This window comes from Cheilinus undulatus, linkage group 18, assembly GCF_018320785.1.
Source record: "Cheilinus undulatus linkage group 18, ASM1832078v1, whole genome shotgun sequence".
Lineage (NCBI taxonomy): Eukaryota > Metazoa > Chordata > Actinopteri > Labriformes > Labridae > Cheilinus > Cheilinus undulatus.
This window is the reverse complement of record NC_054882.1, coordinates 578,837-605,851: the sequence shown is the minus strand read 5'-3', so window position 1 is coordinate 605,851 and position 27,015 is coordinate 578,837. Positions and strand designations below refer to the sequence as shown.

The 27,015-nt window shown below is 39.1% G+C and overlaps 2 protein-coding genes across 4 annotated transcripts; both read left to right on the top strand.

The window, feature by feature from the left end:
- On the top strand, positions 1–6,818 carry tbpl2 (TATA box binding protein like 2). Of its 3 annotated transcripts, none has more exons than XM_041813320.1 (8): positions 1–195; positions 1,485–1,680; positions 1,924–2,131; positions 2,749–2,836; positions 3,245–3,336; positions 4,862–5,029; positions 6,373–6,467; positions 6,582–6,818. In XM_041813320.1, exons 1-8 carry the CDS (start codon positions 100–102, stop codon positions 6,656–6,658), a joined length of 1,020 nt encoding a protein of 339 aa, XP_041669254.1. In that variant the 5' UTR covers positions 1–99; the 3' UTR covers positions 6,659–6,818. The 3 variants fall into 3 exon arrangements, with proteins under 3 accessions (XP_041669254.1, XP_041669253.1, XP_041669256.1); XM_041813319.1 differs by having other exon boundaries at positions 4,853–5,029; XM_041813322.1 differs by lacking the exons at positions 6,373–6,467; positions 6,582–6,818 and adding an exon at positions 5,173–5,268 and having other exon boundaries at positions 4,853–5,029.
- Positions 6,819–9,140: 2,322 nt separating this feature from the next.
- atg14 (autophagy related 14) lies at positions 9,141–25,776 on the top strand. Its single transcript, XM_041813160.1, has 11 exons — positions 9,141–9,217; positions 16,103–16,165; positions 21,476–21,518; positions 21,641–21,722; positions 21,944–22,181; positions 22,537–22,766; positions 22,844–22,961; positions 23,044–23,134; positions 24,372–24,457; positions 24,642–24,816; positions 25,484–25,776. Exons 1-11 carry the CDS (start codon positions 9,141–9,143, stop codon positions 25,604–25,606), a joined length of 1,326 nt encoding a protein of 441 aa, XP_041669094.1. The 3' UTR covers positions 25,607–25,776.
- Positions 25,777–27,015: the final 1,239 nt, after the last annotated feature.

Sequence of the window (27,015 nt, the reverse complement as noted above, 5' to 3'; positions counted from 1 at the left end):
TGAGGGAGGAGGAGGCTCCTGATCAGGGTCTAGGTGAGTCTGATGAATCCTGATTGGATGCAGCTGTGCAGATATCTGCCTGGAGCCTCAGCTCCTTGAATGAGGTCCTGGAAAGTCCTGGATCAGGAGTGTCTGAGGAGCTCAGCCATGGATGAGTCGGCGTTGGAGCGATACTTTGATGACTCAATAGCAGATGTGAGTAAAAAAAGTTCAAATTTTATTTAAAACAGAAGATTGACATGAAAATGTTTGGTAGGATGTTTTATTTGGTGACAGATGCATCCCTCTGTGACAGAAAAAGAAAACCAAACTGAAACACTGGCTCTTTTCCTTCAGTGTTGAGGTTAAGTGTGTTACACACTGAGAGAATAAACCTGTTAGAGGCTAAACCCTCACAGCCGGACTCTGACTCTGGCCCGTCAGAGGAGCATCAGACCGGCTGGGGGGGCTCTGCAGACCTGACTCAAACAGCTGATTCAGTAAAAACAACACCATCACACCTGAACGTCTGTTTATTCTGATGCTTGTGTCCCTTTGCTTCAACATCACAGATATTTCTGATCTGCATCGGTTAAACATCAGCATCAGCTCTCAGCCTCAGAATGAACCATCAGTCATCAGTGCTCCTCTGTGGTTCTAGAATGTTCTATGCTGCCATCTGGTGTTGGAAATAATCAGATGTGGACAATTCTGCCGTAAATACTTCATGAACACCTGTTTCCCTTCAGGTCTAGTCACTAGTCACATGTGACACTGCTCAACCAGTCGGCTCCAGTGTTAGGACTATGCTGGTGCATCAACATGGAAATACTCAGGAGTCTGCTGATGGCAGTGTTGTAGTACTCAAGTCTAGGACTTGGACTTGAGTCTGACTCGAGTCCTGATTTGGAGGACTCATGACTCAACTTGGACTTAAGCACTGATGACATGGACTTGAATTAAGACTTGAGTTTGAACAGTGTTAGCACTCAGGGGTTGAAGAGGAGGACTCAAATATTTTTTCTTTCATAAACACTAATTTATTGTGTAATATTTTACTTTAGTCTATAAAGGAGGAGGCTGGGGTGGAGGAGGTGGAGCTTTAGTCTATAAAGGAGGAGGCTGGGGTGGAGGAGGTGGAGCTTTAGTCTATAAAGGAGGAGGCTGGGGTGGAGGAGGTGGAGCTTTAGTCTATAAAGGAGGAGGCTGGGGTGGAGGAGGTGGAGCTATTAGAATGAATCATTGACGTGTAAGAGACAAATTTTTATAATAGACATACAGTTAATGAGGGGGAGTCTCGAGCGTCCTTGGGTAAAATGCAATGACGTACTGATGTTTTAAGGTGATGCAATGACGTGGCTCCAACTTGGCTCCTTGCCGGTGGAAAACCAAACCAGTTCTTATGAAGAACGTGATTAGAACCAACTAAGCACTGGCACAAGCACTAGCACTGAACGAGCTCCTGGTTCTTTTGATGGAAAAGGGGTATCTGTCTGCTTCTGCAGGACTCCAACTTCATGCTGGGGGAAGGCCTGGACCTACAAACCCCTGTCCAACCTGCACAGAGCCCCGCCCCCTCTGTTCAGGACTCCTCCTTCCTGTCAATGAAGGCAGAGCCAGAGCCAAGCGATGAGCTGGACCTCAGCTTCCTGCCTGATGACCTCAGCTCACAGGAAGAGACTGGTCGTCATGACAACAATGGTATGGCATCACAGATGTTTTTCATCAATAATCTTGAATTGATCAGAATCTCTCAGGTGGATGCTAACTGATCTTATTGAACCAGCTAATTACAAGCTAACTACTCTAATAGAACCATAAAGACCATCAGAGACACGACTGGTCATCTGATCCTCATACGAATTATTTATCTGATAGTAAACATTTACATTTAAATAAAATTGTTGATTGTTTAAACCTCCCTGTTTATTTCTCACCTGTCAGCTGATGGTCAGACCACTGATCCCAACGTGTCTCAGGACAGTGGCGTCTTCACTGACTTCAACTCCCAGGATTCCACTACAGCTGACAGCCAGCAGGGGGTGCCACTGTCCACACATTTGACCTCCCCCTTCTGCCCTATGACCCCCATGACCCCAATGACCCCGATGACCCCGGTGACGGAGAAGTCAGGGATCATCCCCCAGCTACAGTCAGCACCGTGTTTATTTACAGGATGTTTACGTTGCTGTGATGTTTGTTTACATGTTAATCAGGATGTTTACGCCGTTGTGATGTTTGTTTACGTGTTTTTCAGGATGTTTACATCCTTGTGACGTTTGTTTACATGTTAGTCAGAATGTTTATGCCGTTGTGATGTTTGTTTACGTGTTTTTCAGGATGTTTACATCCTTGGGATGTTTGTTTACATGTTTTTCAGGATGTTTACATCCTTGGGATGTTTGTTTATGTGTTTATCAGGATGTTTATATCCATTGTGATGTTTGTTTATGTGTTTATCAGGATGTTTATATCCATTGTGATGTTTGTTTATGTGTTTATCAGGATGTTTATATCCATTGTGATGTTTGTTTATGTGTTTATCAGGATGTTTACGTTACTCTGATGTTTGTTTACGTGTTTATCAGGATGTTTACGTTACTCTGATGTTTGTTTACGTGTTTATCAGGATGTTCCTTTTTGATGTTTACATGATTTTTGATATTTATTATTCTGATATTTATGATGATAAATCAGTCGTTTTTGAGGTATTTCCTGGAACTATTTTGTGCAGTGGAAGAATCCACATGTGATGAGGTCTCTCTGTAGGAACATCGTCTCTACGGTGAACCTGGGCTGTCCTCTGGACTTGAAGTTTATCGCCCTGCAGGCCAGAAATGCTGAGTACAACCCAAAGGTGAGAGGACAGTTTCAGGTGTAGGATGGGTGTAAATGGGCCAGATGTGTTCAGACCGATCCTTCACCACTCAATCTCTGAGTGTTTCACCATCAGTAGGAACACGTTCTTCTCTGTAAGCCATGAAGACAGTTCTATGATGTGGTGGTTCTGAATAAAGAGCCATATAGGAGCTGAAAGAGCCAGCTGTTCTTGCTGAACCGATCTCTATGATCTGGATTTCTGAACAGAACAGGAATTAGGACCCTTCAATTCTCAACCCGGAGGCACTAGGGCCAGCACACTTAGACACCTCTACAAAGAGTCACTCTGCCAGAACACACTTCAGTCAGGCATTTGTACAGACAGCAGATAGATGCAGTCAGCCATATACCAGGGTTTAACACAGTCTTGTTTCTCTTCCTTCAGCGCTTTGCAGCTGCAATCATGAGAATCAGAGAACCCAGAACCACAGCGCTCATCTTTAGCTCAGGGAAGATGGTGTGTACAGGAGCTAAGAGGTGTGGTTACCTGTACCTTTACCTGTCTGTCTACCTGTACCTTTACCTGTCTCCCTGTACCTTTACCTGTCTTGCTGTACCTTTACCTGTCTTCCTGTACCTTTACCTGTCTACCTGTACCTTTACCTGTCTGTCTACCTGTACCTTTACCTGTCTGTTTACCTGTACCTTTACCTGTCTGTCTCCCTGTACCTTTACCTGTCTGTCTCCCTGTACCTTTACCTGTCTATCTACCTGTACCTTTACCTGTCTCCCTGTACCTTTACCTGTCTGTCTCCCTGTACCTTTACCTGTCTTGCTGTACCTTTACCTGTCTTCCTGTACCTTTACCTGTCTACCTGTACCTTTACCTGATTGTCTACCTGTACCTTTTCCTGTCTTCCTGTACCTTTACCTGTCTACCTGTACCTTTACCTGTCTGTCTACCTGTACCTTTACCTGTCTTCTTGTACCTTTACCTGTCTGTCTACCTGTACCTTTACCTGTTTACCTGTACCTTTACCTGTCTGTCTCCCTGTACCTTTACCTGTCTGTCTCCCTGTACCTTTACCTGTCTGTCTCCCTGTACCTTTACCTGTTTACCTGTACCTTTACCTGTCTGTCTACCTGTACCTTTACCTGTTTACCCGTACCTTTACCTGTCTGTTTACCTCTACCTTTACCTGTCTGTCTCCCTGTACCTTTAGCTGTCTGTCTACCTGTACCTTTACCTGTCTGTTTACCTGTACCTTTACCTGTCTGTTTACCTGTACCTTTACCTGTCAGTCTACCTGTACCTTAACCTGTCTGTTTACCTGTACCTTTACCTGTATGTCTCCCTGTACCTTTACCTGTCTGTCTCCCTGTACCTTTACCTGTCTTGCTGTACCTTTACCTGTCTACCTGTACCTTTACCTGTCTTCCTGTACCTTTACCTGTCTGTTTAACTGTCTTCCTGTCTGTTTACCTGTCTTCCTGTACCTTTACCTGTCTGTCTACCTGTACCTTTACCTGTCTGTCTACCTGTACCTTTACCTGTCTGTCTACCTGTACCTTTACCTGTCTGTCTCCCTGTACCTTTACCTGTCTGTCTCCCTGTACCTTTACCTGTCTGTCTACCTGTACCTTTACCTGTTTACCCGTACCTTTACCTGTCTGTTTACCTGTACCTTTACCTGTGTGTTTACCTGTACCTTTACCTGTCTGTCTCCCTGTACCTTTACCTGTCTGTTTACCTGTACCTTTACCTGTCTGTCTACCTGTACCTTTACCTGTTTACCCGTACCTTTACCTGTCTGTCTACCTGTACCTTTACCTGTCTGTTTACCTGTACCTTTACCTGTCTGTCTACCTGTACCTTTACCTGTTTACCCGTACCTTTACCTGTCTGTCTACCTGTACCTTTACCTGTTTACCCGTACCTTTACCTGTCTGTCTACCTGTACCTTTACCTGTCTGTCTACCTGTACCTTTACCTGTCCAGTGACCTCATCACTCAGCTGACTAAGCTGGCTCCTCCCCCCTGTGTTTTTGTGAGCATGTGCAGTGAGGAGCAGTCTCGGTTAGCGGCCAGGAAGTACGCTCGTGTGGTTCAGAAGCTGGGCTTTCCCGCTCGCTTTCTGGATTTTAAGATCCAGAACATGGTGGCAAGCTGTGACGTTTGCTTCCCCATCAGACTGGAGGGACTGGTCCTGACCCACCAGCAGTTCAGCAGGTAGGAACACCTGAGGGCCTGTTAGCTAAGCAGTCACACCCAGAGAAGTTAGCCTAGCTTAGCTTTTAGAGCTGGGTCCACCCAGTGCAGCTTTCATTGATCTCACTTTAATGATCTCTATCAATCAATTACACCATGAACAGACCCATGACATCATGACAGAGCTCCCCTCTGATTGGACAGATCCCTTCAGACCCTGTTTCCACCTCTCACCTGTCTCTCAGACTGGCTGGTATTTACCAGGCAAGGATGGAATGTTTAAAAATCTTTGATGAAATCATCTTTGAAGGCAAGGATGGAATGTTTAAAAATCTTTGATGAAATCATCTTTGAAGGCAAGGATGGAATGTTTAAAAATCTTTGATAAAATCATCTTTGAAGGCAAGGATGGAATGTTTAAAAATCTTTGATGAAATCATCTTTGAAGGCAAGGATGGAATGTTTAAAAATCTTTGATGAAATCATCTTTGAAGGCAAGGATGGAATGTTTAAAAATCTTTGATAAAATCATCTTTGAAGGCAAGGATGGAATGTTTAAAAATCTTTGATGAAATCATCTTTGAAGGCAAGGATGGAATGTTTAAAAATCTTTGATGAAATCGTCTTTGAAGGCAAGGATGGAATGTTTAAAAATCTTTGATGAAATCCTCTTTGAAAGCAAGGATGGAATGTTTAAAAATCTTTGATAAAATCATCTTTGAAGGCAAGGATGGAATGTTTAAAAATCTTTGATGAAGTCATCTTTGTAGGCAAGGATGGAATGTTTAAAAATCTTTGATGAAATCGTCTTTGAAGGCAAGGATGGAATGTTTAAAAATCTTTGATGAAATCGTCTTTGAAGGCAAGGATGGAATGTTTAAAAATCTTTGATGAAATCGTCTTTGAAGGCAAGGATGGAATGTTTAAAAATCTTTGATAAAATCATCTTTGAAGGCAAGGATGGAATGTTTAAAAATCTTTGATGAAATCATCTTTGAAGGCAAGGATGGAATGTTTAAAAATCTTTGATGAAATCGTCTTTGAAGGCAAGGATGGAATGTTAAAAAATCTTTGATGAAATCCTCTTTGAAAGCAAGGATGGAATGTTTAAAAATCTTTGATAAAATCATCTTTGAAGGCAAGGATGGAATATTAAAAATCTTTGATGAAATCATCTTTGAAGGCAAGGATGGAATGTTTAAAAATCTTTGATGAAATCATCTTTGTAGGCAAGGATGGAATGTTTAAAAATCTTTGATGAAATCGTCTTTGAAGGCAAGGATTGAATGTTTATTAGCGTTGATGTTATTGACATTAAAGTCTATCATAGACCACAGCGCCCCCGGTGTCTATTTTTTCCTCAGTTATGAACCAGAGCTGTTTCCTGGTCTGATCTATCGGATGGTGAAGCCTCGCATTGTTCTCCTCATCTTTGTGTCTGGGAAGGTGGTCCTGACCGGTAAACGCCCTGATCTGTTTGTCTGTTTGCGTGGTGACAGCCCTGAACGTTAATCCTGCTCTCTCTCTGTTTTAAATAAGGTTCCAACCTTTCTGTATCTCTGCTGTATTCCAGGAGCTAAAGAGCGAGCAGAGATCTATGAGGCCTTTGAGAACATTTATCCAATCCTCAGAGGATTCAGGAAACAGTGAGGAAGGACCTCTGACATCACTTCCTGTTACTTAAGTTTATAAAATTAAACTTCCTGTTTATGTCTTTTATTTAAACATGGAGGATCGAGACTGTTTGTTTGTTTTAGAGTCTCTGTCAAAGATTGATCCTGATGAGAATAAAGTCATCTTCACTTCTGTTCATTCATTCATCCTGATTTAACTATTGATCTGTTTCTGATCAATAATATATTGATGCTAGTATTAGTCCTAGCCTGCTGATTTAACTATTGATCTGTTTCTGATCAATGATATTGATGCTAGTATTAGTCCTAGACTGCTGATTTAACTATTGATCTGTTTCTGATCAATGATATTGATGCTAGTATTAGTCCTAGCCTGCTGATTTAACTATTGATCTGTTTCTGATCAATGATATTGATGCTAGTATTAGTCCTAGCCTGCTGATTTAACTATTGATCTGTTTCTGATCAATGATATTGATGCTAGTATTAGTCCTAGACTGCTGATTTAACTATTGATCTGTTTCTGATCAATGATATTGATGCTAGTATTAGTCCTAGCCTGCTGATTTAACTATTGATCTGTTTCTGATCAATGATATTGATGCTAGTATTAGTCCTAGCCTGCTGATTTAACTATTGATCTGTTTCTGATCAATGATATTGATGCTAGTATTAGTCCTAGCCTGCTGATTTAACTATTGATCTGTTTCTGATCAATGATATTGATGCTAGTATTAGTCCTAGCCTGCTGATTTAACTATTGATCTGTTTCTGATCAATGATATTGATGCTAGTATTAGTCCTAGCCTGCTGATTTAACTATTGATCTGTTTCTGATCAATGATATTGATGCTAGTATTAGTCCTAGACTGCTGATTTAACTATTGATCTGTTTCTGATCAATGATATTGATGCTAGTATTAGTCCTAGACTGCTGATTTAACTATTGATCTGTTTCTGATCAATGATATTGATGCTAGTATTAGTCCTAGCCTGCTGATTTAACTATTGATCTGTTTCTGATCAATGATATTGATGCTAGTATTAGTCCTAGCCTGCTGATTTAACTATTGATCTGTTTCTGATCAATGATATTGATGCTAGTATTAGTCCTAGACTGCTGATTTAACTATTGATCTGCTTCTGATCAATGATATTGATGCTAGTATTAGTCCTAGACTGCTGATTTAACTATTGATCTGTTTCTGATCAATGATATTGATGCTAGTATTAGTCCTAGCCTGCTGATTTAACTATTGATCTGTTTCTGATCAATGATATTGATGCTAGTATTAGTCCTAGCCTGCTGATTTAACTATTGATCTGTTTCTGATCAATGATATTGATGCTAGTATTAGTCCTAGACTGCTGATTTAACTATTGATCTGTTTCTGATCAATGATATTGATGCTAGTATTAGTCCTAGCCTGCTGATTTAACTATTGATCTGTTTCTGATCAATGATATTGATGCTAGTATTAGTCCTAGACTGCTGATTTAACTATTGATCTGTTTCTGATCAATGATATTGATGCTAGTATTAGTCCTAGACTGCTGATTTAACTATTGATCTGCTTCTGATCAATGATATTGATGCTAGTATTAGTCCTAGCCTGCTGATTTAACTATTGATCTGTTTCTGATCAATGATATTGATGCTAGTATTAGTCCTAGCCTGCTGATTTAACTATTGATCTGTTTCTGATCAATGATATTGATGCTAGTATTAGTCCTAGCCTGCTGATTTAACTATTGATCTGTTTCTGATCAATGATATTGATGCTAGTATTAGTCCTAGCCTGCTGATTTAACTATTGATCTGTTTCTGATCAATGATATTGATGCTAGTATTAGTCCTAGACTGCTGATTTAACTATTGATCTGTTTCTGATCAATGATATTGATGCTAGTATTAGTCCTAGACTGCTGATTTAACTATTGATCTGTTTCTGATCAATGATATTGATGCTAGTATTAGTCCTAGACTGCTGATTTAACTATTGATCTGTTTCTGATCAATGATATTGATGCTAGTATTAGTCCTAGACTGCTGATTTAACTATTGATCTGTTTCTGATCAATGATATTGATGCTAGTATTAGTCCTAGACTGCTGATTTCAGGGTTTTTTTCTTTATTACCAGAGACTCTGAGTAATTTCACTGAACAGCCACAGAGTGTCAGAAAGTAGAGCAGCTACTGAACATTAAAGCTCTGCTGTATTTCAGATCTGCTCTCACTGCTTCACTGTAACTCTGCGCTAAACTGCCAAACCTCATATGTAAATTTGCTTTAAATCATTGTAAACTACACTTTCTCAGCTTCGTTTATAGAAGCCCCGCCCCAAAACGTCACAACATAAACAAACCGTCACGTTCCCGATGACACCGGAAGTGTGGGAGTGTGTAGATGAAAACAAAACCTGCTGAGAGTGAGCTCGTGGGGGTTCGATCAGGATATCGGATTAATAATGGCCTGATTATCGATCAGATGACCACCATGGGGCACACGGCGATCAATGACGTCAATGACGTCCGCCTCACCAGCTCTGACTCTGGCTTTGGTGAAGATACAGCGTCCGGTTAGCCTGTTAGCTCCGTTAGCCTGTTAGCTCTGCTAGCCCTTTAGCTGTGTTGTTAGCCTGTTAGCTCCGTTAGCCTGTTAGCTCTGCTAGCCCTTTAGCTGTGTTGTTAGCCTGTTAGCTCCGTTAGCCTGTTAGCTCTGCTAGCCCTTTAGCTGTGTTGTTAGCCTGTCAGCTCCGTTAGCCTGTTAGCTCTGCTAGCCTGTTAGCTGTGCCGCAGACTGATCTGCGTCAGAGACTGAGTACTTGACGGCAGGAACACTAGACTGATTTAAAAAAGATCTGTTTCTGATCAATGGAAGTGATAAATTAGTCTAGCTGCTGATTTAAAGATCTGTTTCTGACCAGATATTGATACACTTAAAGCTCTGATTTAAAACTCTAGATTAATCTATCAGATTAGATAAATATGTTAATACCAGATTAGATTAATCTGTTAGTATCAGATTAAATTAATCTGTTAGTATCAGTTTAAATAAATCTGTTAGTATCAGATTAAATAAATCTGTTAGTATCAGATTAGATAAATCTGTTAATACCAGATTAGATAAATCTGTTTATACCAGATTAGATAAATCTGTTAGTATCAGATTAAATTAATCTGTTAGTATCAGATTAAATAAATCTGTTAATACCAGATTAGATTAATCTGTTAGTATCAGATTAAATAAATCTGTTAATACCAGATTAGATAAATCTGTTAGTATCAGATTAAATTAATCTGTTAGTATCAGATTAAATAAATCTGTTAATACCAGATTAGATTAATCTGTTAGTATCAGATTAAATTAATCTGTTAGTATCAGATTAAATAAATCTGTTAATACCAGATTAGATTAATCTGTTAGTATCAGATTAAATTAATCTGTTAGTATCAGTTTAAATAAATCTGTTAGTATCAGATTAAATAAATCTGTTAGTATCAGATTAAATTAATCTGTTAGTATCAGATTAAATAAATCTGTTAGTATCAGATTAAATAAATCTGTTAGTATCAGTTTAAATAAATCTGTTAGTATCAGATTAAATTAATCTGTTAGTATCAGATTAAATAAATCTGTTAGTATCAGATTAAATAAATCTGTTAGTATCAGTTTAAATAAATCTGTTAGTATCAGATTAAATTAATCTGTTAGTATCAGATTAAATAAATCTGTTAATACCAGATTAGATTAATCTGTTAGTATCAGATTAAATTAATCTGTTAGTATCAGATTAAATAAATCTGTTAGTATCAGATTAAATAAATCTGTTAGTATCAGTTTAAATAAATCTGTTAGTATCAGATTAAATTAATCTGTTAGTATCAGATTAAATAAATCTGTTAGTATCAGATTAAATAAATCTGTTAGTATCAGATTAAATAAATCTGTTAATACCAGATTAGATTAATCTGTTAGTATCAGATTAAATTAATCTGTTAGTATCAGATTAAATAAATCTGTTAGTATCAGATTAAATAAATCTGTTAGTATCAGTTTAAATAAATCTGTTAGTATCAGATTAAATAAATCTGTTAGTATCAGATTAAATAAATCTGTTAGTATCAGTTTAAATAAATCTGTTAGTATCAGATTAAATAAATCTGTTAGTATCAGTTTAAATAAATCTGTTAGTATCAGATTAAATAAATCTGTTAGTATCAGATTAAATTAATCTGTTAGTATCAGATTAAATAAATATGTTAATACCAGATTAGATAAATCTGTTAGTATCAGATTAGATAAATCTGTTTATACCAGATTAGATAAATCTGTTTATACCAGATTAGATAAATCTGTTAGTATCAGATTAAATAAATCTGTTAATACCAGATTAGATAAATCTGTTAGTATCAGATTAAATAAATCTGTTAATACCAGATTAGATAAATCTGTTAGTATCAGATTAGATAAATCTGTTAATACCAGATTAGATAAATCTGTTTATACCAGATTAGATATATCTGTTAATACCAGATTAGATAAATCTGTTTATACCAGATTAGATAAATCTGTTAATACCAGATTAGATAAATCTGTTAGTATCAGATTAAATAAATCTGTTAATACCAGATTAGATAAATCTGTTAGTATCAGATTAGATAAATCTGTTTATACCAGATTAGATAAATCTGTTTATACCAGATTAGATAAATCTGTTAGTATCAGATTAAATAAATCTGTTAATACCAGATTAGATAAATCTGTTAGTATCAGATTAAATAAATCTGTTAATACCAGATTAGATAAATCTGTTAGTATCAGATTAGATAAATCTGTTAATACCAGATTAAATAAATCTGTTAATACCAGATTAAATAAATCTGTTTATACCAGATTAGATAAATCTGTTAATACCAGATTAGATAAATCTGTTTATACCAGATTAGATAAATCTGTTAGTATCAGATTAAATAAATCTGTTAGTATCAGATTAGATAAATCTGTTAATACCAGATTAAATAAATCTGTTAGTATCAGATTAAATAAATCTGTTAGTATCAGATTAAATAAATCTGTTAGTATCAGATTAAATAAATCTGTTAGTATCAGATTAGATAAATCTGTTAATACCAGATTAAATAAATCTGTTAGTATCAGATTAAATAAATCTGTTAGTATCAGATTAAATAAATCTGTTAGTATCAGATTAAATAAATCTGTTAGTATCAGATTAGATAAATCTGTTAGTATCAGATTAAATAAATCTGTTAGTATCAGATTAGATAAATCTGTTAATACCAGATTAAATAAATCTGTTAGTATCAGATTAAATAAATCTGTTAGTATCAGATTAAATAAATCTGTTAGTATCAGATTAGATTAATCTGTTAATACCAGATTAGATTAATCTGTTAGTATCAGATTAAATAAATCTGTTAGTATCAGATTAAATAAATCTGTTAGTATCAGATTAGATAAATCTGTTAATACCAGATTAGATTAATCTGTTAGTATCAGATTAAATAAATCTGTTAGTATCAGATTAAATAAATCTGTTAGTATCAGATTAGATAAATCTGTTAATACCAGATTAGATTAATCTGTTAGTATCAGATTAAATAAATCTGTTAGTATCAGATTAAATAAATCTGTTAGTATCAGATTAGATTAATCTGTTAATACCAGATTAGATTAATCTGTTAGTATCAGATTAAATAAATCTGTTAGTATCAGATTAAATAAATCTGTTAGTATCAGATTAGATAAATCTGTTAATACCAGATTAAATAAATCTGTTAGTATCAGATTAAATAAATCTGTTAATACCAGATTAAATAAATCTGTTAATACCAGATTAGATAAATCTGTTAGTATCAGATTAAATAAATCTGTTAATACCAGATTAAATAAATCTGTTAATACCAGATTAGATAAATCTGTTAGTATCAGATTAAATAAATCTGTTAGTATCAGATTAGATAAATCTGTTAGTATCAGATTAAATAAATCTGTTAATACCAGATTAAATAAATCTGTTAGTATCAGATTAGATAAATCTGTTAGTATCAGATTAAATAAATCTGTTAATACTAGATTAAATAAATCTGTTAGTATCAGATTAATTAATCTGTTAATACCAGATTAAATAAATCTGTTAATACCAGATTAGATAAATCTGTTAATACCAGATTAGATAAATCTGTTAGTATCAGATTAAATAAATCTGTTAGTATCAGATTAAATAAATCTGTTAGTATCAGATTAAATAAATCTGTTAGTATCAGATTAGATAAATCTGTTAGTATCAGATTAAATAAATCTTTTAATACCAGATTAAATAAATCTGTTAGTATCAGATTAAATAAATCTGTTAGTATCAGATTAAATAAATCTGTTAATACCAGATTAAATAAATCTGTTAGTATCAGATTAAATAAATCTGTTAATACCAGATTAAATAAATCTGTTAGTATCAGATTAAATTAATCTGTTAGTATCAGATTAAATAAATCTGTTAGTATCAGATTAGATAAATCTGTTAGTATCAGATTAAATAAATCTGTTAGTATCAGATTAGATAAATCTGTTAGTATCAGATTAAATAAATCTGTTAGTATCAGATTAAATAAATCTGTTAGTATCAGATTAAATAAATCTGTTAATACCAGATTAGATTAATCTGTTAGTATCAGATTAAATAAATCTGTTAGTATCAGATTAAATAAATCTGTTAGTATCAGATTAGATAAATCTGTTAATACCAGATTAAATAAATCTGTTAATATCAGATTAGATTAATCTGTTAATACCAGATTAGATAAATCTGTTAATACCAGATTAAATAAATCTGTTAATATCAGATTAGATTAATCTGTTAATACCAGATTAGATTAATCTGTTAATACCAGATTAGATAAATCTGTTAATACCAGATTAAATAAATCTGTTAATATCAGATTAGATTAATCTGTTAATACCAGATTAGATTAATCTGTTAATACCAGATTAGATAAATCTGTTAATACCAGATTAAATAAATCTGTTAATATCAGATTAGATTAATCTGTTAATACCAGATTAGATTAATCTGTTAATACCAGATTAAATAAATCTGTTAGTATCAGATTAGATAAATCTGTTAGTATCAGATTAAATAAATCTGTTAGTATCAGATTAGATAAATCTGTTAGTATCAGATTAAATAAATCTGTTAGTATCAGATTAGATAAATCTGTTAGTATCAGATTAAATAAATCTGTTAGTATCAGATTAAATAAATCTGTTAGTATCAGATTAGATAAATCTGTTAGTATCAGATTAAATAAATCTGTTAGTATCAGATTAAATAAATCTGTTAATACCAGATTAAATAAATCTGTTAGTATCAGATTAAATAAATCTGTTAGTATCAGATTAAATAAATCTGTTAATACCAGATTAAATAAATCTGTTAGTATCAGATTAGATAAATCTGTTAGTATCAGATTAGATAAATCTGTTAATACCAGATTAAATAAATCTGTTAGTATCAGATTAAATAAATCTGTTAGTATCAGATTAGATAAATCTGTTAGTATCAGATTAAATAAATCTGTTAGTATCAGATTAGATAAATCTGTTAGTATCAGATTAAATAAATCTGTTAGTATCAGATTAAATAAATCTGTTAGTATCAGATTAGATAAATCTGTTAGTATCAGATTAAATAAATCTGTTAGTATCAGATTAAATAAATCTGTTAGTATCAGATTAAATAAATCTGTTAGTATCAGATTAGATAAATCTGTTAGTATCAGATTAAATAAATCTGTTAGTATCAGATTAAATAAATCTGTTAGTATCAGATTAAATAAATCTGTTAGTATCAGATTAAATAAATCTGTTAGTATCAGATTAGATAAATCTGTTAGTATAGGATTAAATAAATCTGTTAGTATAATATTAAATAAATCTGTTAGTATCAGATTAAATAAATCTGTTAGTATCAGATTAAATAAATCTGTTAGTATCAGATTAAATAAATCTGTTAGTATCAGATTAGATAAATCTGTTAGTATCAGATTAAATAAATCTGTTAGTATCAGATTAAATAAATCTGTTAGTATCAGATTAGATAAATCTGTTAGTATCAGATTAAATAAATCTGTTAGTATCAGATTAAATAAATCTGTTAGTATCAGATTAGATAAATCTGTTAGTATCAGATTAAATAAATCTGTTAGTATCAGATTAAATAAATCTGTTAGTATCAGATTAGATAAATCTGTTAGTATCAGATTAAATAAATCTGTTAGTATCAGATTAAATAAATCTGTTAGTATCAGATTAAATAAATCTGTTAGTATCAGATTAATATTAGGGGCGCGCGGATCATCGATCTTTAAAAAGAACATTTAAAAATGTTCCAGTCTTATTTTACTGAAAAACATTGAACAATACCCGTGAAACAATACAAACTTGTTGTTTTAGCTGCACATGAGGTAGTTCTCTCAAATACAAATGAAAAGTTTAGAGCATTGCTGTCCAAACTACTGAATTATATCAGTACTTTAGTCTTTCATTTTCACGTTTTAGTAGGTAGAGGCAGATAAGATCGTAAGGATCGGCCGATCCCCCAAAATTAAGGAAATCGTCACAGATTCCGATTTTGGCCGATCAATCGGTGCATCCCTAATTAATATACAACATTAGTAAGTACCAGTTAGCATGATAATCCAGATTAATGACAGCCTCTGGGTCTGATGCTAGTCTGGATTTGGAACAGGGTCACCAGTGTGCTTGTCTGCCAGGAATTATCAATAATTATCAATAATTATCACACTCTGATTGTCTAATTACTGTCATTGGGGGCGTGTCCATCTAGTCCGTCTGTCTTGATCTGCACTCAGAACCCTGTACTGGTTCAAATCTGGTGCCATAAAAAAACAACAGTCAACCTACATTAGCCTGCTGTTAGCCTACCTTAGCCTACCTTAGCTTCTGTTAGCCTCCATTAGCCTCCGTTAGCTCCTCTATGTGCAGGTTTTAGGTGACCCCAACTTTAAAGCTGCTGATACACACTCTCTGTGTTGTTATGCTAGCTCAGTTAGCATCCCTGCTAAAGCTTGACAACATGCAGAAACCAAAATAGCTCTGACCCCACAGTTTCCACGTTACACAAAGGTTTCCCGAACTGAGGTCTGTGGCCCTTGAGGGGTCTCAGTAGAGATTCTGAGGGACCAGTAAAACACATTGCCAAAGTGTTTGTGTGCGATAATTACATATGAACATTTTTAACACAATATTGACCGTGAAGTTTATGTGTTTTCCTAAAGATAAAGTTAGATGTGTTTTATATTAATAATGATAAAGAGTAGTGTTAGTAGAAAGGAAACAGTATTTTTATAAACAATGATGAATGCACATTTTCATTATTGGAATAATAATAAACATGTCTTTCTCTCCGTGTGTCGCAGATACTCAGAGAAGCTGCAGCGTTTGAAGGAGCTGAAGGAGGAGAAGGAGCAGCTGCAGCACAGGTAACTCACCTTTACACTCACCTGGGGTTTCTCTGACCCTGATTGCACCTCACATCTGTTTTGGTCATTCAGATTCCAGATACATCAGCCTGAGAGAAAGCTGAAGCTGGTGGTTGTCATGTAAACGTACTGAGGAGGGTCAGATATCATAGTGGAGATAAAGCTGAAGCTGGTGGTTGTCATGTAAACATACTGAGGAGGGTCAGATGTCATAGTGGAGATAAAGCTGAAGCTGGTGGTTGTCATGTAAACGTACAGAGGAGGGTCAGATGTCATAGTGGAGATAAAGCTGAAGCTGGTGGTTGTCATGTAAACGTACAGAGGAGGGTCAGATGTCATAGTGGAGATAAAGCTGAAGCTGGTGGTTGTCATGTAAACGTACTGAGGAGGGTCAGGTATCATAGTGGAGATAAAGCTGAAGCTGGTGGTTGTCATGCAAACGTACTGAGGAGGGTCAGATATCATAGTGGAGATAAAGCTGAAGCTGGTGGTTGTCATGCAAACGTACTGAGGAGGGTCAGATGTCATAGTGGAGATAAAGCTGAAGCTGGTGGTTGTCATGTAAACGTACTGAGGAGGGTCAGATATCATAGTGGAGATAAAGCTGAAGCTGGTGGTTGACATGTAAACGTACTGAGGAGGGTCAGGTATCATAGTGGAGATAAAGCTGAAGCTGGTGGTTGACATGTAAACGTACTGAGGAGGGTCAGGTATCATAGTGGAGATAAAGCTGAAGCTGGTGGTTGTCATGCAAACGTACTGAGGAGGGTCAGATATCATAGTGGAGATAAAGCTGAAGCTGGTGGTTGTCATGTAAACGTACTGAGGAGGTCAGGTATCATAGTGGAGATAAAGCTGAAGCTGGTGCTTGTCATGTAAACGTACTGAAGAGGGTCAGATATCATAGTGGAGATAAAGCTGAAGCTGGTGGTTGTCATGTAAACATACTGAGGAGGGTCAGATATCATAGTGGAGATAAAGCTGAAGCTGGTGGTTGACATGTAAACGTACTGAGGAGGGTCAGGTATCATAGTGGAGATAAAGCTGAAGCTGGTGGTTGACATGTAAACGTACTGAGGAGGGTCAGATATCATAGTGGAGATAAAGCTGAAGCTGGTGGTTGTCATGTAAACGTACAGAGGAGGGTCAGATATCATAGTGGAGATAAAGCTGAAGCTGGTGGTTGACATGTAAACGTACTGAGGAGGGTCAGGTATCATAGTGGAGATAAAGCTGAAGCTGGTGGTTGACATGTAAACGTACTGAGGAGGGTCAGGTATCATAGTGGAGATAAAGCTGAAGCTGGTGGTTGTCATGTAAACGTACTGAGGAGGGTCAGATATCATAGTGGAGATAAAGCTGAAGCTGGTGGTTGTCATGTAAACGTACTGAGGAGGGTCAGATATCATAGTGGAGATAAAGCTGAAGCTGGTGGTTGTCATGTAAACGTACTGAGGAGGGTCAGATATCATAGTGGAGATAAAGCTGAAGCTGGTGGTTGTCATGTAAACGTACTGAGGAGGGTCAGGTATCATAGTGGAGATAAAGCTGAAGCTGGTGGTTGTCATGTAAACGTACTGAGGAGGGTCAGGTATCATAGTGGAGATAAAGCTGAAGCTGGTGGTTGTCATGTAAACGTTCTGAGGAGGTTCTGTTATAGTGGAGATAAAGCTGAAGCTGGTGGTTGTCATGTAAACGTACTGAGGAGGGTCAGGTATCATAGTGGAGATAAAGCTGAAGCTGGTGGTTGTCATGTAAACGTGCTGAGGAGGGTCAGATATCATAGTGGAGATAAAGCTGAAGCTGGTGGTTGTCATGTAATCGTTCTGAGGTGGGTCAGATATCATAGTGGAGATAAAGCTGAAGCTGGTGGTTGTCATGTAAACGTACTGAGGAGGGTCAGATATCATAGTGGAGATAAAGCTGAAGCTGGTGGTTGTCATGTAAACGTACTGAGGAGGGTCAGGTATCATAGTGGAGATAAAGCTGAAGCTGGTGGTTGTCATGTAAACGTACTGAGGAGGTTCAGATATAGTGGAGATAAAGCTGAAGCTGGTGGTTGTCATGTAAACGTACTGAGGAGGGTCAGGTATCATAGTGGAGATAAAGCTGAAGCTGGTGGTTGTAATGTAAACGTACTGAAGAGGGTCAGATATCATAGTGGAGATAAAGCTGAAGCTGGTGGTTGTCATGTAAACGTACTGAGGAGGGTCAGATATCATAGTGGAGATAAAGCTGAAGCTGGTGGTTGACATGTAAACGTACTGAAGAGGGTCAGATATCATAGTGGAGATAAAGCTGAAGCTGGTGGTTGTCATGTAAACGCGTGCTGAGGAGGGTCAGGTATCATAGTGGAGATAAAGCTGAAGCTGGTGGTTGACATGTAAACGTACTGAGGAGGGTCAGATATCATAGTGGAGATAAAGCTGAAGCTGGTGGTTGTCATGTAAACGTACTGAGGAGGGTCAGTTATCATAGTGGAGATAAAGCTGAAGCTGGTGGTTGTCATGTAAACGTACTGAGGAGGGTCAGGTATCATAGTGGAGATAAAGCTGAAGCTGGTGGTTGTCATGTAAACGTACTGATGAGGGTCAGATATCATAGTGGAGATAAAGCTGAAGCTGGTGGTTGTCATGTAAACGTACTGAGGAGGGTCAGATATCATAGTGGAGATAAAGCTGAAGCTGGTGGTTGTCATGTAAACGTACTGAGGAGGGTCAGATGTCATAGTGGAGATAAAGCTGAAGCTGGTGGTTGTCATGTAAACGTACTGAGGAGGGTCAGATATCATAGTGGAGATAAAGCTGAAGCTGGTGGTTGTCATGTAAACGTACTGAGGAGGGTCAGGTATCATAGTGGAGATAAAGCTGAAGCTGGTGGTTGACATGTAAACGTACTGAGGAGGGTCAGGTATCATAGTGGAGATAAAGCTGAAGCTGGTGGTTGTCATGCAAACGTACTGAGGAGGGTCAGATATCATAGTGGAGATAAAGCTGAAGCTGGTGGTTGTCATGTAAACGTACTGAGGAGGGTCAGATATCATAGTGGAGATAAAGCTGAAGCTGGTGGTTGTCATGTAAACGTACTGAGGAGGGTCAGATATCATAGTGGAGATAAAGCTGAAGCTGGTGGTTGTCATGTAAACGTACTGAGGAGGGTCAGATATCATAGTGGAGATAAAGCTGAAGCTGGTGGTTGTCATGTAAACGTACTGAGGAGGGTCAGATATCATAGTGGAGATAAAGCTGAAGCTGGTGGTTGTCATGTAAACGTACTGAGGAGGGTCAGATATCATAGTGGAGATAAAGCTGAAGCTGGTGGTTGTCATGAAAACATACTGAGGAGGGTCAGATATCATAGTGGAGATAAAGCTGAAGCTGGTGGTTGTGACATGTAAGCGTACTGAGGAGGGTCAGATATCATAGTGGAGATAAAGCTGAAGCTGGTGGTTGTCATGTAAACGTACTGAGGAGGGTCAGATATCATAGTGGAGATAAAGCTGAAGCTGGTGGTTGTCATGTAAACGTACTGAGGAGGGTCAGATATCATAGTGGAGATAAAGCTGAAGCTGGTGGTTGACATGTAAACGTACTGAGGAGGGTCAGGTATCATAGTGGAGATAAAGCTGAAGCTGGTGGTTGTCATGTAAACGTACTGAGGAGGGTCAGATATCATAGTGGAGATAAAGCTGAAGCTGGTGGTTGTCATGTAAACGTACTGAGGAGGGTCAGATATCATAGTGGAGATAAAGCTGAAGCTGGTGGTTGTCATGTAAACGTACTGAGGAGGATCAGGTATCATAGAGGAGATAAAGCTGAAGCTGGTGGTTGACATGTAAACGCCTGAGGAGGGTCAGATATCATAGTGGAGATAAAGCTGAAGCTGGTGGTTGTCATGTAAACGTACTGAGGAGGGTCAGATATCATAGTGGAGATAAAGCTGAAGCTGGTGGTTGTCATGTAAACGTACTGAGGAGGGTCAGGTATCATAGTGGAGATAAAGCTGAAGCTGGTGGTTGTCATGTAAACGTACAGAGGAGGGTCAGATATCATAGTGGAGATAAAGCTGAAGCTGGTGGTTGTCATGTAAACGTACTGAGGAGGGTCAGATATCATAGTGGAGATAAAGCTGAAGCTGGTGGTTGTCATGTAAACGTACTGAGGAGGATCAGGTATCATAGTGGAGATAAAGCTGAAGCTGGTGGTTGACATGTAAACGTACTGAGGAGGGTCAGGTATCATAGTGGAGATAAAGCTGAAGCTGGTGGTTGTCATGCAAACGTACTGAGGAGGGTCAGGTATCATAGTGGAGATAAAGCTGAAGCTGGTGGTTGTCATGCAAACGTACTGAGGAGGGTCAGATATCATAGTGGAGATAAAGCTGAAGCTGGTGGTTGACATGTAAACGTACTGAGGAGGGTCAGGTATCATAGTGGAGATAAAGCTGAAGCTGGTGGTTGTCATGTAAACGTACTGAGGAGGGTCAGATATCATAGTGGAGATAAAGCTGAAGCTGGTGGTTGTCATGTAAACGTACAGAGGAGGGTCAGATATCATAGTGGAGATAAAGCTGAAGCTGGTGGTTGTCATGTAAACGTACTGAGGAGGGTCAGATATCATAGTGGAGATAAAGCTGAAGCTGGTGGTTGTCATGTAAACGTACTGAGGAGGGTCAGATATCATAGTGGAGATAAAGCTGAAGCTGGTGGTTGACATGTAAACGTACTGAGGAGGGTCAGATATCATAGTGGAGATAAAGCTGAAGCTGGTGGTTGTCATGTAAACGTACTGAGGAGGGTCAGATATCATAGTGGAGATAAAGCTGAAGCTGGTGGTTGTCATGCAAACGTACTGAGGAGGGTCAGATATCATAGTGGAGATAAAGCTGAAGCTGGTGGTTGACATGTAAACGTACTGAGGAGGGTCAGATATAGTGGAGATAAAGCTGAAGCTGGTGGTTGTCATGTAAACGTACTGAGGAGGGTCAGATATCATAGTGGAGATAAAGCTGAAGCTGGTGGTTGTCATGTAAACGTACTGAGGAGGGTCAGATATCATAGTGGAGATAAAGCTGAAGCTGGTGGTTGTCATGTAAACGTACTGAGGAGGGTCAGATATCATAGTGGAGATAAAGCTGAAGCTGGTGGTTGACATGTAAACGTACTGAGGAGGGTCAGATATCATAGTGGAGATAAAGCTGAAGCTGGTGGTTGTCATGTAAACGTACTGAGGAGGGTCAGACGGAGCTGACCAGTCGGTGTCTCTCGGTTATTAAAGCTCATTGACAGTTTTCTGGTCTATTTCTCCTCAGAGTGATCCAGGACATGGAGAGGAAGCTGCAGGCCGATCAGATGGTCAGTTCACTGATTTCACCGTCCAGGTTTCACCCTGACCATGAGCAGAGGAGGAACAATCTCAATCTGAACAGTAACTGCTCAGGATGTGAATATTTAAGGTGGCTTTTTCTTCTCCTCAGAAGTGGAAGATCATGTCCTGTAAAATGAAGATTGAACAGCTGAAGGAGGCGATCGCCGGGGGAAACGAGGAGGTGACGAGTGGTGGGTCAAAGCTCTGTAGAGTTTATATTTCATCATTAAATCTTTCAAAGGTTTTTCTCTCCCTGGTTTATGAGCGGGCTCTCTAGTTTGCTCTGTTTGTTATTGTCTGAAATCTCAGACACGATAACTACTGTCATCTTCAGACGAGCCGTTCATGATTAGAGCAGGTTTAACCTTCGTTACCATAGAAGAAGAGTGTCTAATAACCTCCTCCTCCTCAGATAAGGAGCTGCTCCAGCGCTCTCAGGAGGAATGTCAGCGGCTGCAGCGGCGTGCTGGGCGTCATCAGGAGAAACGGGACAAAATCGATCGTCACAACCATCGTCTTGGCGAGCTGCTGGAGCGCCGTAGTCGAGAGCTGCAGAGCCGTCTCAGTCAGCTGGCTGCTCTGAGACGAGAACACATCCTGGAACTCAGCACGTTCATGTTCCCGCTGAAGGAGGAGAAACAGGAGCGCAGGTAGCTGTCCCAGTCCCGATCTTCCTTATGTTACGTCAGACTTTATTAATCCCTGAAGGGAAATTCCCAGTTTACACTCTATTGTTACACATGCTACACACACACAGGCTGAATTACATCAAATACACAACCAGGATCCCCATGCACTAATGGAGAGATGTCAGAGTGATGGCCTTGCTGCTCTGGTGGGGAGGTGGACCAGTTAAAGGGGAATGCTGCTGTATAACCCTGACCTTGGCTGGGACAGGTCAGGGTTGATGTTCTAGAAGGAATAAATGAGTCAAACCAAAAAAGCTGGTTGAACCAATCAGAATGCTTTTGTCACCTGTGCTTTGCACCTGCGTCTCTCCCTCAGAGACCCTGCAGACGTGGTGGCAGAGTGTGACCCCGCCCTGACCTCCAGCACGGTGAGCGAGCTGGCCGAGGCTAGGAGAACCACCTACCTGTCTGGACGCTGGATATGGGATGACCAGAACGGAGAGACCAGCATCAGCATCACGGGGCCCCCCGTCAGCCTGCCTAGCAACGGAGACTGCTCCGCCTACTACACCTGGGTGGAGGAGAAGAGCACCAATCAGGGCCCAGGTCTGTTGTTCTTTTCTGTCCATTCAGATATCAGTTTGAGCTTCTCATGTTGACCTTTGACCCTCTGTGTGCTGCAGAGTTGGACCACATTAACCCCGCCCATACCATCAGCGCTGCTCTCTGCTACGCCACTCAGCTGGTCACCATCCTGTCTCACATCCTTGACGTCAACCTGCCCAAGAAGCTCTGTAACAGGTGAGACAAGCCCCGCCCCCATCTCCTTCACTGACCAACCAGAGCCAGGAAAACAGCGTCTGATTAACGTCTCTGTCCTCAGTGAGTTCTGTGGAGAGAACCTGAGCCGCTACCGCTTCACCAGAGCTCTGAGCAAGCTCAACACCAACATCCTGCACCTGTGCTTCTCTCAGGTGAGACACGCCTATTTATAGAGAAGACACACCCATCTAGGTAAGACACGCCCACATACAGTTCCTCTAAAAAGTCTTGACCCCTTCCATGTTTGACCCTTTTATTGATTTTAATAATCAATCACGGTTAATATGTTTTGGATTTTTGACAAAAAAAAAATAGAAAAATCCTCTTTGATGTGAGAACAGATTTCTACAAAGACGTGAATAAACATTAACCCTTTAAAGTGGCTGAGCTAATCCAGCAGAGGTCCAGACAGTCGGTGCTAGTAGTCTCACAGTTAGAGAGATGAGGATCAGCTGAGTCTGGAAGGTCCAGTCTCTGGTTCATCAGTATTCCTGGCTACCATTACACCATGAAGACAAAAGAACACTCAGAGAAAAGGTTACTGAAAGTCTAAGTCAGAGGATGGAGTCAGAAACATCTCCAAGTCTCTGAACATCCCCCAGAGTTCAGTTAAATCCATCCTGAAGAAATGAAGGAATATGTCACATGTGTAAATCTGCCTAGATCAGACCGTCCTCACAAACTGAGTGGGCGTGCAAGAAGGAGACTAGTGAGAGAGGACACCAAGACACCTATGACTACTCTGAAGGAGCTCCAAGCTTCAGCAGCTGAGATGGAGAGACTCTGCAGACAACAACTGTTGGCCGGGTTCTTCACCAGTCAGAGCTTTATGGGAGAGTGGCAAAGAGAAAGACACTGTTGAAGAAAACTCAGATTCAATCTGGACTAGAGTTCACCAGAAGGACTGTGGGAGACTCCATGGTCAAGAGGAAGGAAGGTCTTTGGTCTGATGAGACCAGAATGGAGCTTTGAGACCATCAGACAAGACGCCAAACACTGACATCACCACAAACACACCATCCCCACTGTGGAGCACGCTGGTGGCAGCATCATGCTGTGGGGATGCTTCTCAGCAGCAGAAGCCTACAGAGAAAGCTCCACAGAAATGGTTTAGAGACAACAAAGGGAATGTTCTGGCGTGGCCGAGTCAAAGCCCAGACCTCCATCCAGTAGAGGATCATTGTCTGGACTCTGTTACTGTTTAGAGTCGCTGTTTAACCATTCTTTGCAAAGATAAACTCCACAGGTAAGGTAAGACGCGCCCCAACTATGAAATAACTTTTACCAGAACAAATCTGCATTGGGCCAAAAGTCGTCAAATATTCACCAAGCTAAGACAGGTCAGACCCCAGTGTGGGGATTAAAGCTTGTTTTTTTGTGTGTCTTCAGCATGTGGACAGTGAGAAGCTCCACCCACATCACACTCTGAGGAACATCATGTTTCTGGTTGCCCCTGACAACGACAATCTGGGAAGGTGAGAGCCTTCTTCTGACTGTGTGAATGTGAGGGTAAGATCAGGGACCATTACTGAGGGTCACCAGGGGGTTTTATAGGGGTCGTGTTCATTAAAGCTTGGTAACTTCAAAGGTCAAGGACCAGTCAGAGAGCAGCACTGTGGTCCTGGCCCCTCCCCTCTTAATTATTAGTGCCCGTTCCAGGACGGGTCCTTTCGAGGTCAGCGCTGACCTGGAGGAGTCCATGGAGTTCGTGGAGCCGGAGGCGGCGGGGCCAGCTGAGGAGAGCGGGGACGAGGAGGTGACGGATGAGGAGACGGACCTGGGGACGGACTGGGAGACGGTGCCGAGTCCTCGATTCTGTGACATTCCCTCACAGGTAAACTCACCTGGACCAGGCTCAGCTCTGACAGATCAGGGTTAACTATTGATCAGGTAGAGGATGGACTGACCAATAGGAAGCAGGTAGAGGATGGACTGACCAATAGGAAGCAGGTAGAGGATGGACTGACCAATAGGAAGCAGGTAGAGGATGAACTGACCAATAGGAAGCAGGTAGAGGATGAACTGACCAATAGGAAGCAGGTAGAGGATGAACTGACCAATAGGAAGCAGGTAGAGGATGAACTGACCAATAGGAAGCAGGTAGGGTGATCATTGTACCCTCTGAATGATCTTAAAAAGTGAACCAGAGATCTTTATGAGGCTCTTTCGTATTTTTATTGTCATTCAGCTGTTAAAAAATAAATAAATAAAAAAGGCTGACTCAGCGGTGGTCGGCGTGCACCTGCCTTTAATTGCATCATTAAAGGGCGGCAGCCCTGGAGTTTTGTGACCATAGTGACTCCGTATCATTGGTCACCAGTAAACAGCGCGTATTTATTTGTCTGTCCTCCCTGGTCCTGTCATTCCAGTCTGACCAGAACCAGAAACCAGTGTTCTGGTTAAGCCTGGTTATAAATAAAGTTTTATTCAATCTCGCTCATTAGAACATTAACTTTAATTATGCTCATGCATTTATTAACACCCTCCTCCTCCCTCCACAGTCCATGGATCTTTCCCAGAGTGCTTTGCAGGTGTCTCAGCCCTCTGCCAACACCGGGGGGATGATCTCATCAGCTGCTGCTTCCGTCACTTCCTGGTTCAGGGCGTACACCGGACAGCGCTAATGGACAGGCGTCAAGGACAGGAAGTGGACCAGGTCTGACGTGAACTGGACTTGTACAGACCTCAGACTCGGGTCGAACTGAATGTGAATCAAACAGATTAGTCACAGAGACATCTGAAGGCAGCACGATGCGTTCATGGACCCAGCAATAAAGATGAACGAACCAGCCAATCACAGAGCTTCGTTTCACTCTTTGAATAAACTTTATTTAATCCTTGGAAATAAAAAAAAGTCTATAAGGCTCCTGGTAACGATCAGATAATTAACGTGATCAATAATCAATAATCAGGTTAGAGCAGACCTCAAAGATCCTCTCTGAGGGAGATGCTCCCCTCTGTAGCAGCACTAAAGTCCAGCAGAGTGAGATGTCCTCCCAGTAGAGGATCTCTGAAGGTTTATCATTGATAATGTCTGCAGTGACCTCGCTAGTGTAATTATTGATCACATGTTAATCAGAACTAATGAATGTTGAGTCCATCTGTCTGAGGATCAAAGGGAGTCTGCATGGTTTTACTTTGTTTGTTTTCTGGAGCTCTAAACATGAATGGACTGATAAACTACAGTTACCATGGTAACATCAGATACTGTTTACAGACATGGACTAGGTAGCGAGACCTGAACCAGGACAGCAGAACCATAACTAGTTTGGATCAGTTAAACTGCTTTGGATCACTTAAAATGGTTTGGATCAGTTAGACTGGTTTAGATCAGTTAAACTGGTTTGGATCAGTTAGACTGGTTTAGATCAGTTAAACTGCTTTGGATCACTTAAAATGGTTTGGATCAGTTAGACTGGTTTAGATCAGTTAAACTGGTTTGGATCAGTTAGACTGGTTTAGATCAGTTAAACTGCTTTGGATCACTTAAAATGGTTTGGATCAGTTAAACTGGTTTAAGTCAGTTAAACTGGTTTGGATCAGTTAGACTGGTTTAGATCAGTTAAACTGGTTTAGATCAGTTAGACTGGTTTAGATCAGTTAAACTGGTTTTGATCAGTTAAACTGGTTTTGATCAGTTAAAATGGTTTGGATCAGTTAGACTGGTTTAGATCAGTTAAACTGGTTTGGATCAGTTAGACTGGTTTAGATCAGTTAAACTGGTTTGGATCAGTTAAACTGGTTTGGATCAGTTAAACTGGTTTAGATCAGTTAAAATGGTTTGGATCAGTTAGACTGGTTTAGATCAGTTAAAATGGTTTGGATCAGTTAAACTGGTTTAGATCAGTTAAACTTGTTTTGATCAGTTAAACTGGTTTTGATCAGTTAAACTGGTTTGGATCAGTTAGATTGGTTTAGATCAGTTAAACTGGTTTGGATCAGTTAAACTGGTTTAGATCAGTTAAACTGGTTTTTATCAGTTAAACTGGTTTTTATCAGTTAAACTGGTTTAGATCAGTTAAACTGGTTTTGA

Excerpts from the sequence above, each read along its gene's own strand:
- tbpl2 (XM_041813319.1), top strand. The coding sequence starts at position 100 with ATGAGGTCCTGGAAAGTCCTGGATCAGGAGTGTCTGAGGAGCTCAGCC. Across the intron at positions 2,132-2,748 it reads GGGATCATCCCCCAGCTACA|GAACATCGTCTCTACGGTGA; the intron begins GTCAGCACCGTG and ends GTCTCTCTGTAG. Across the intron at positions 6,468-6,581 it reads TGGGAAGGTGGTCCTGACCG|GAGCTAAAGAGCGAGCAGAG; the intron begins GTAAACGCCCTG and ends GCTGTATTCCAG.
- atg14 (XM_041813160.1), top strand. The coding sequence starts at position 9,141 with ATGGGGCACACGGCGATCAATGACGTCAATGACGTCCGCCTCACCAGC. Across the intron at positions 9,218-16,102 it reads GGCTTTGGTGAAGATACAGC|ATACTCAGAGAAGCTGCAGC; the intron begins GTCCGGTTAGCC and ends CGTGTGTCGCAG. Across the intron at positions 16,166-21,475 it reads AAGGAGCAGCTGCAGCACAG|AGTGATCCAGGACATGGAGA; the intron begins GTAACTCACCTT and ends ATTTCTCCTCAG.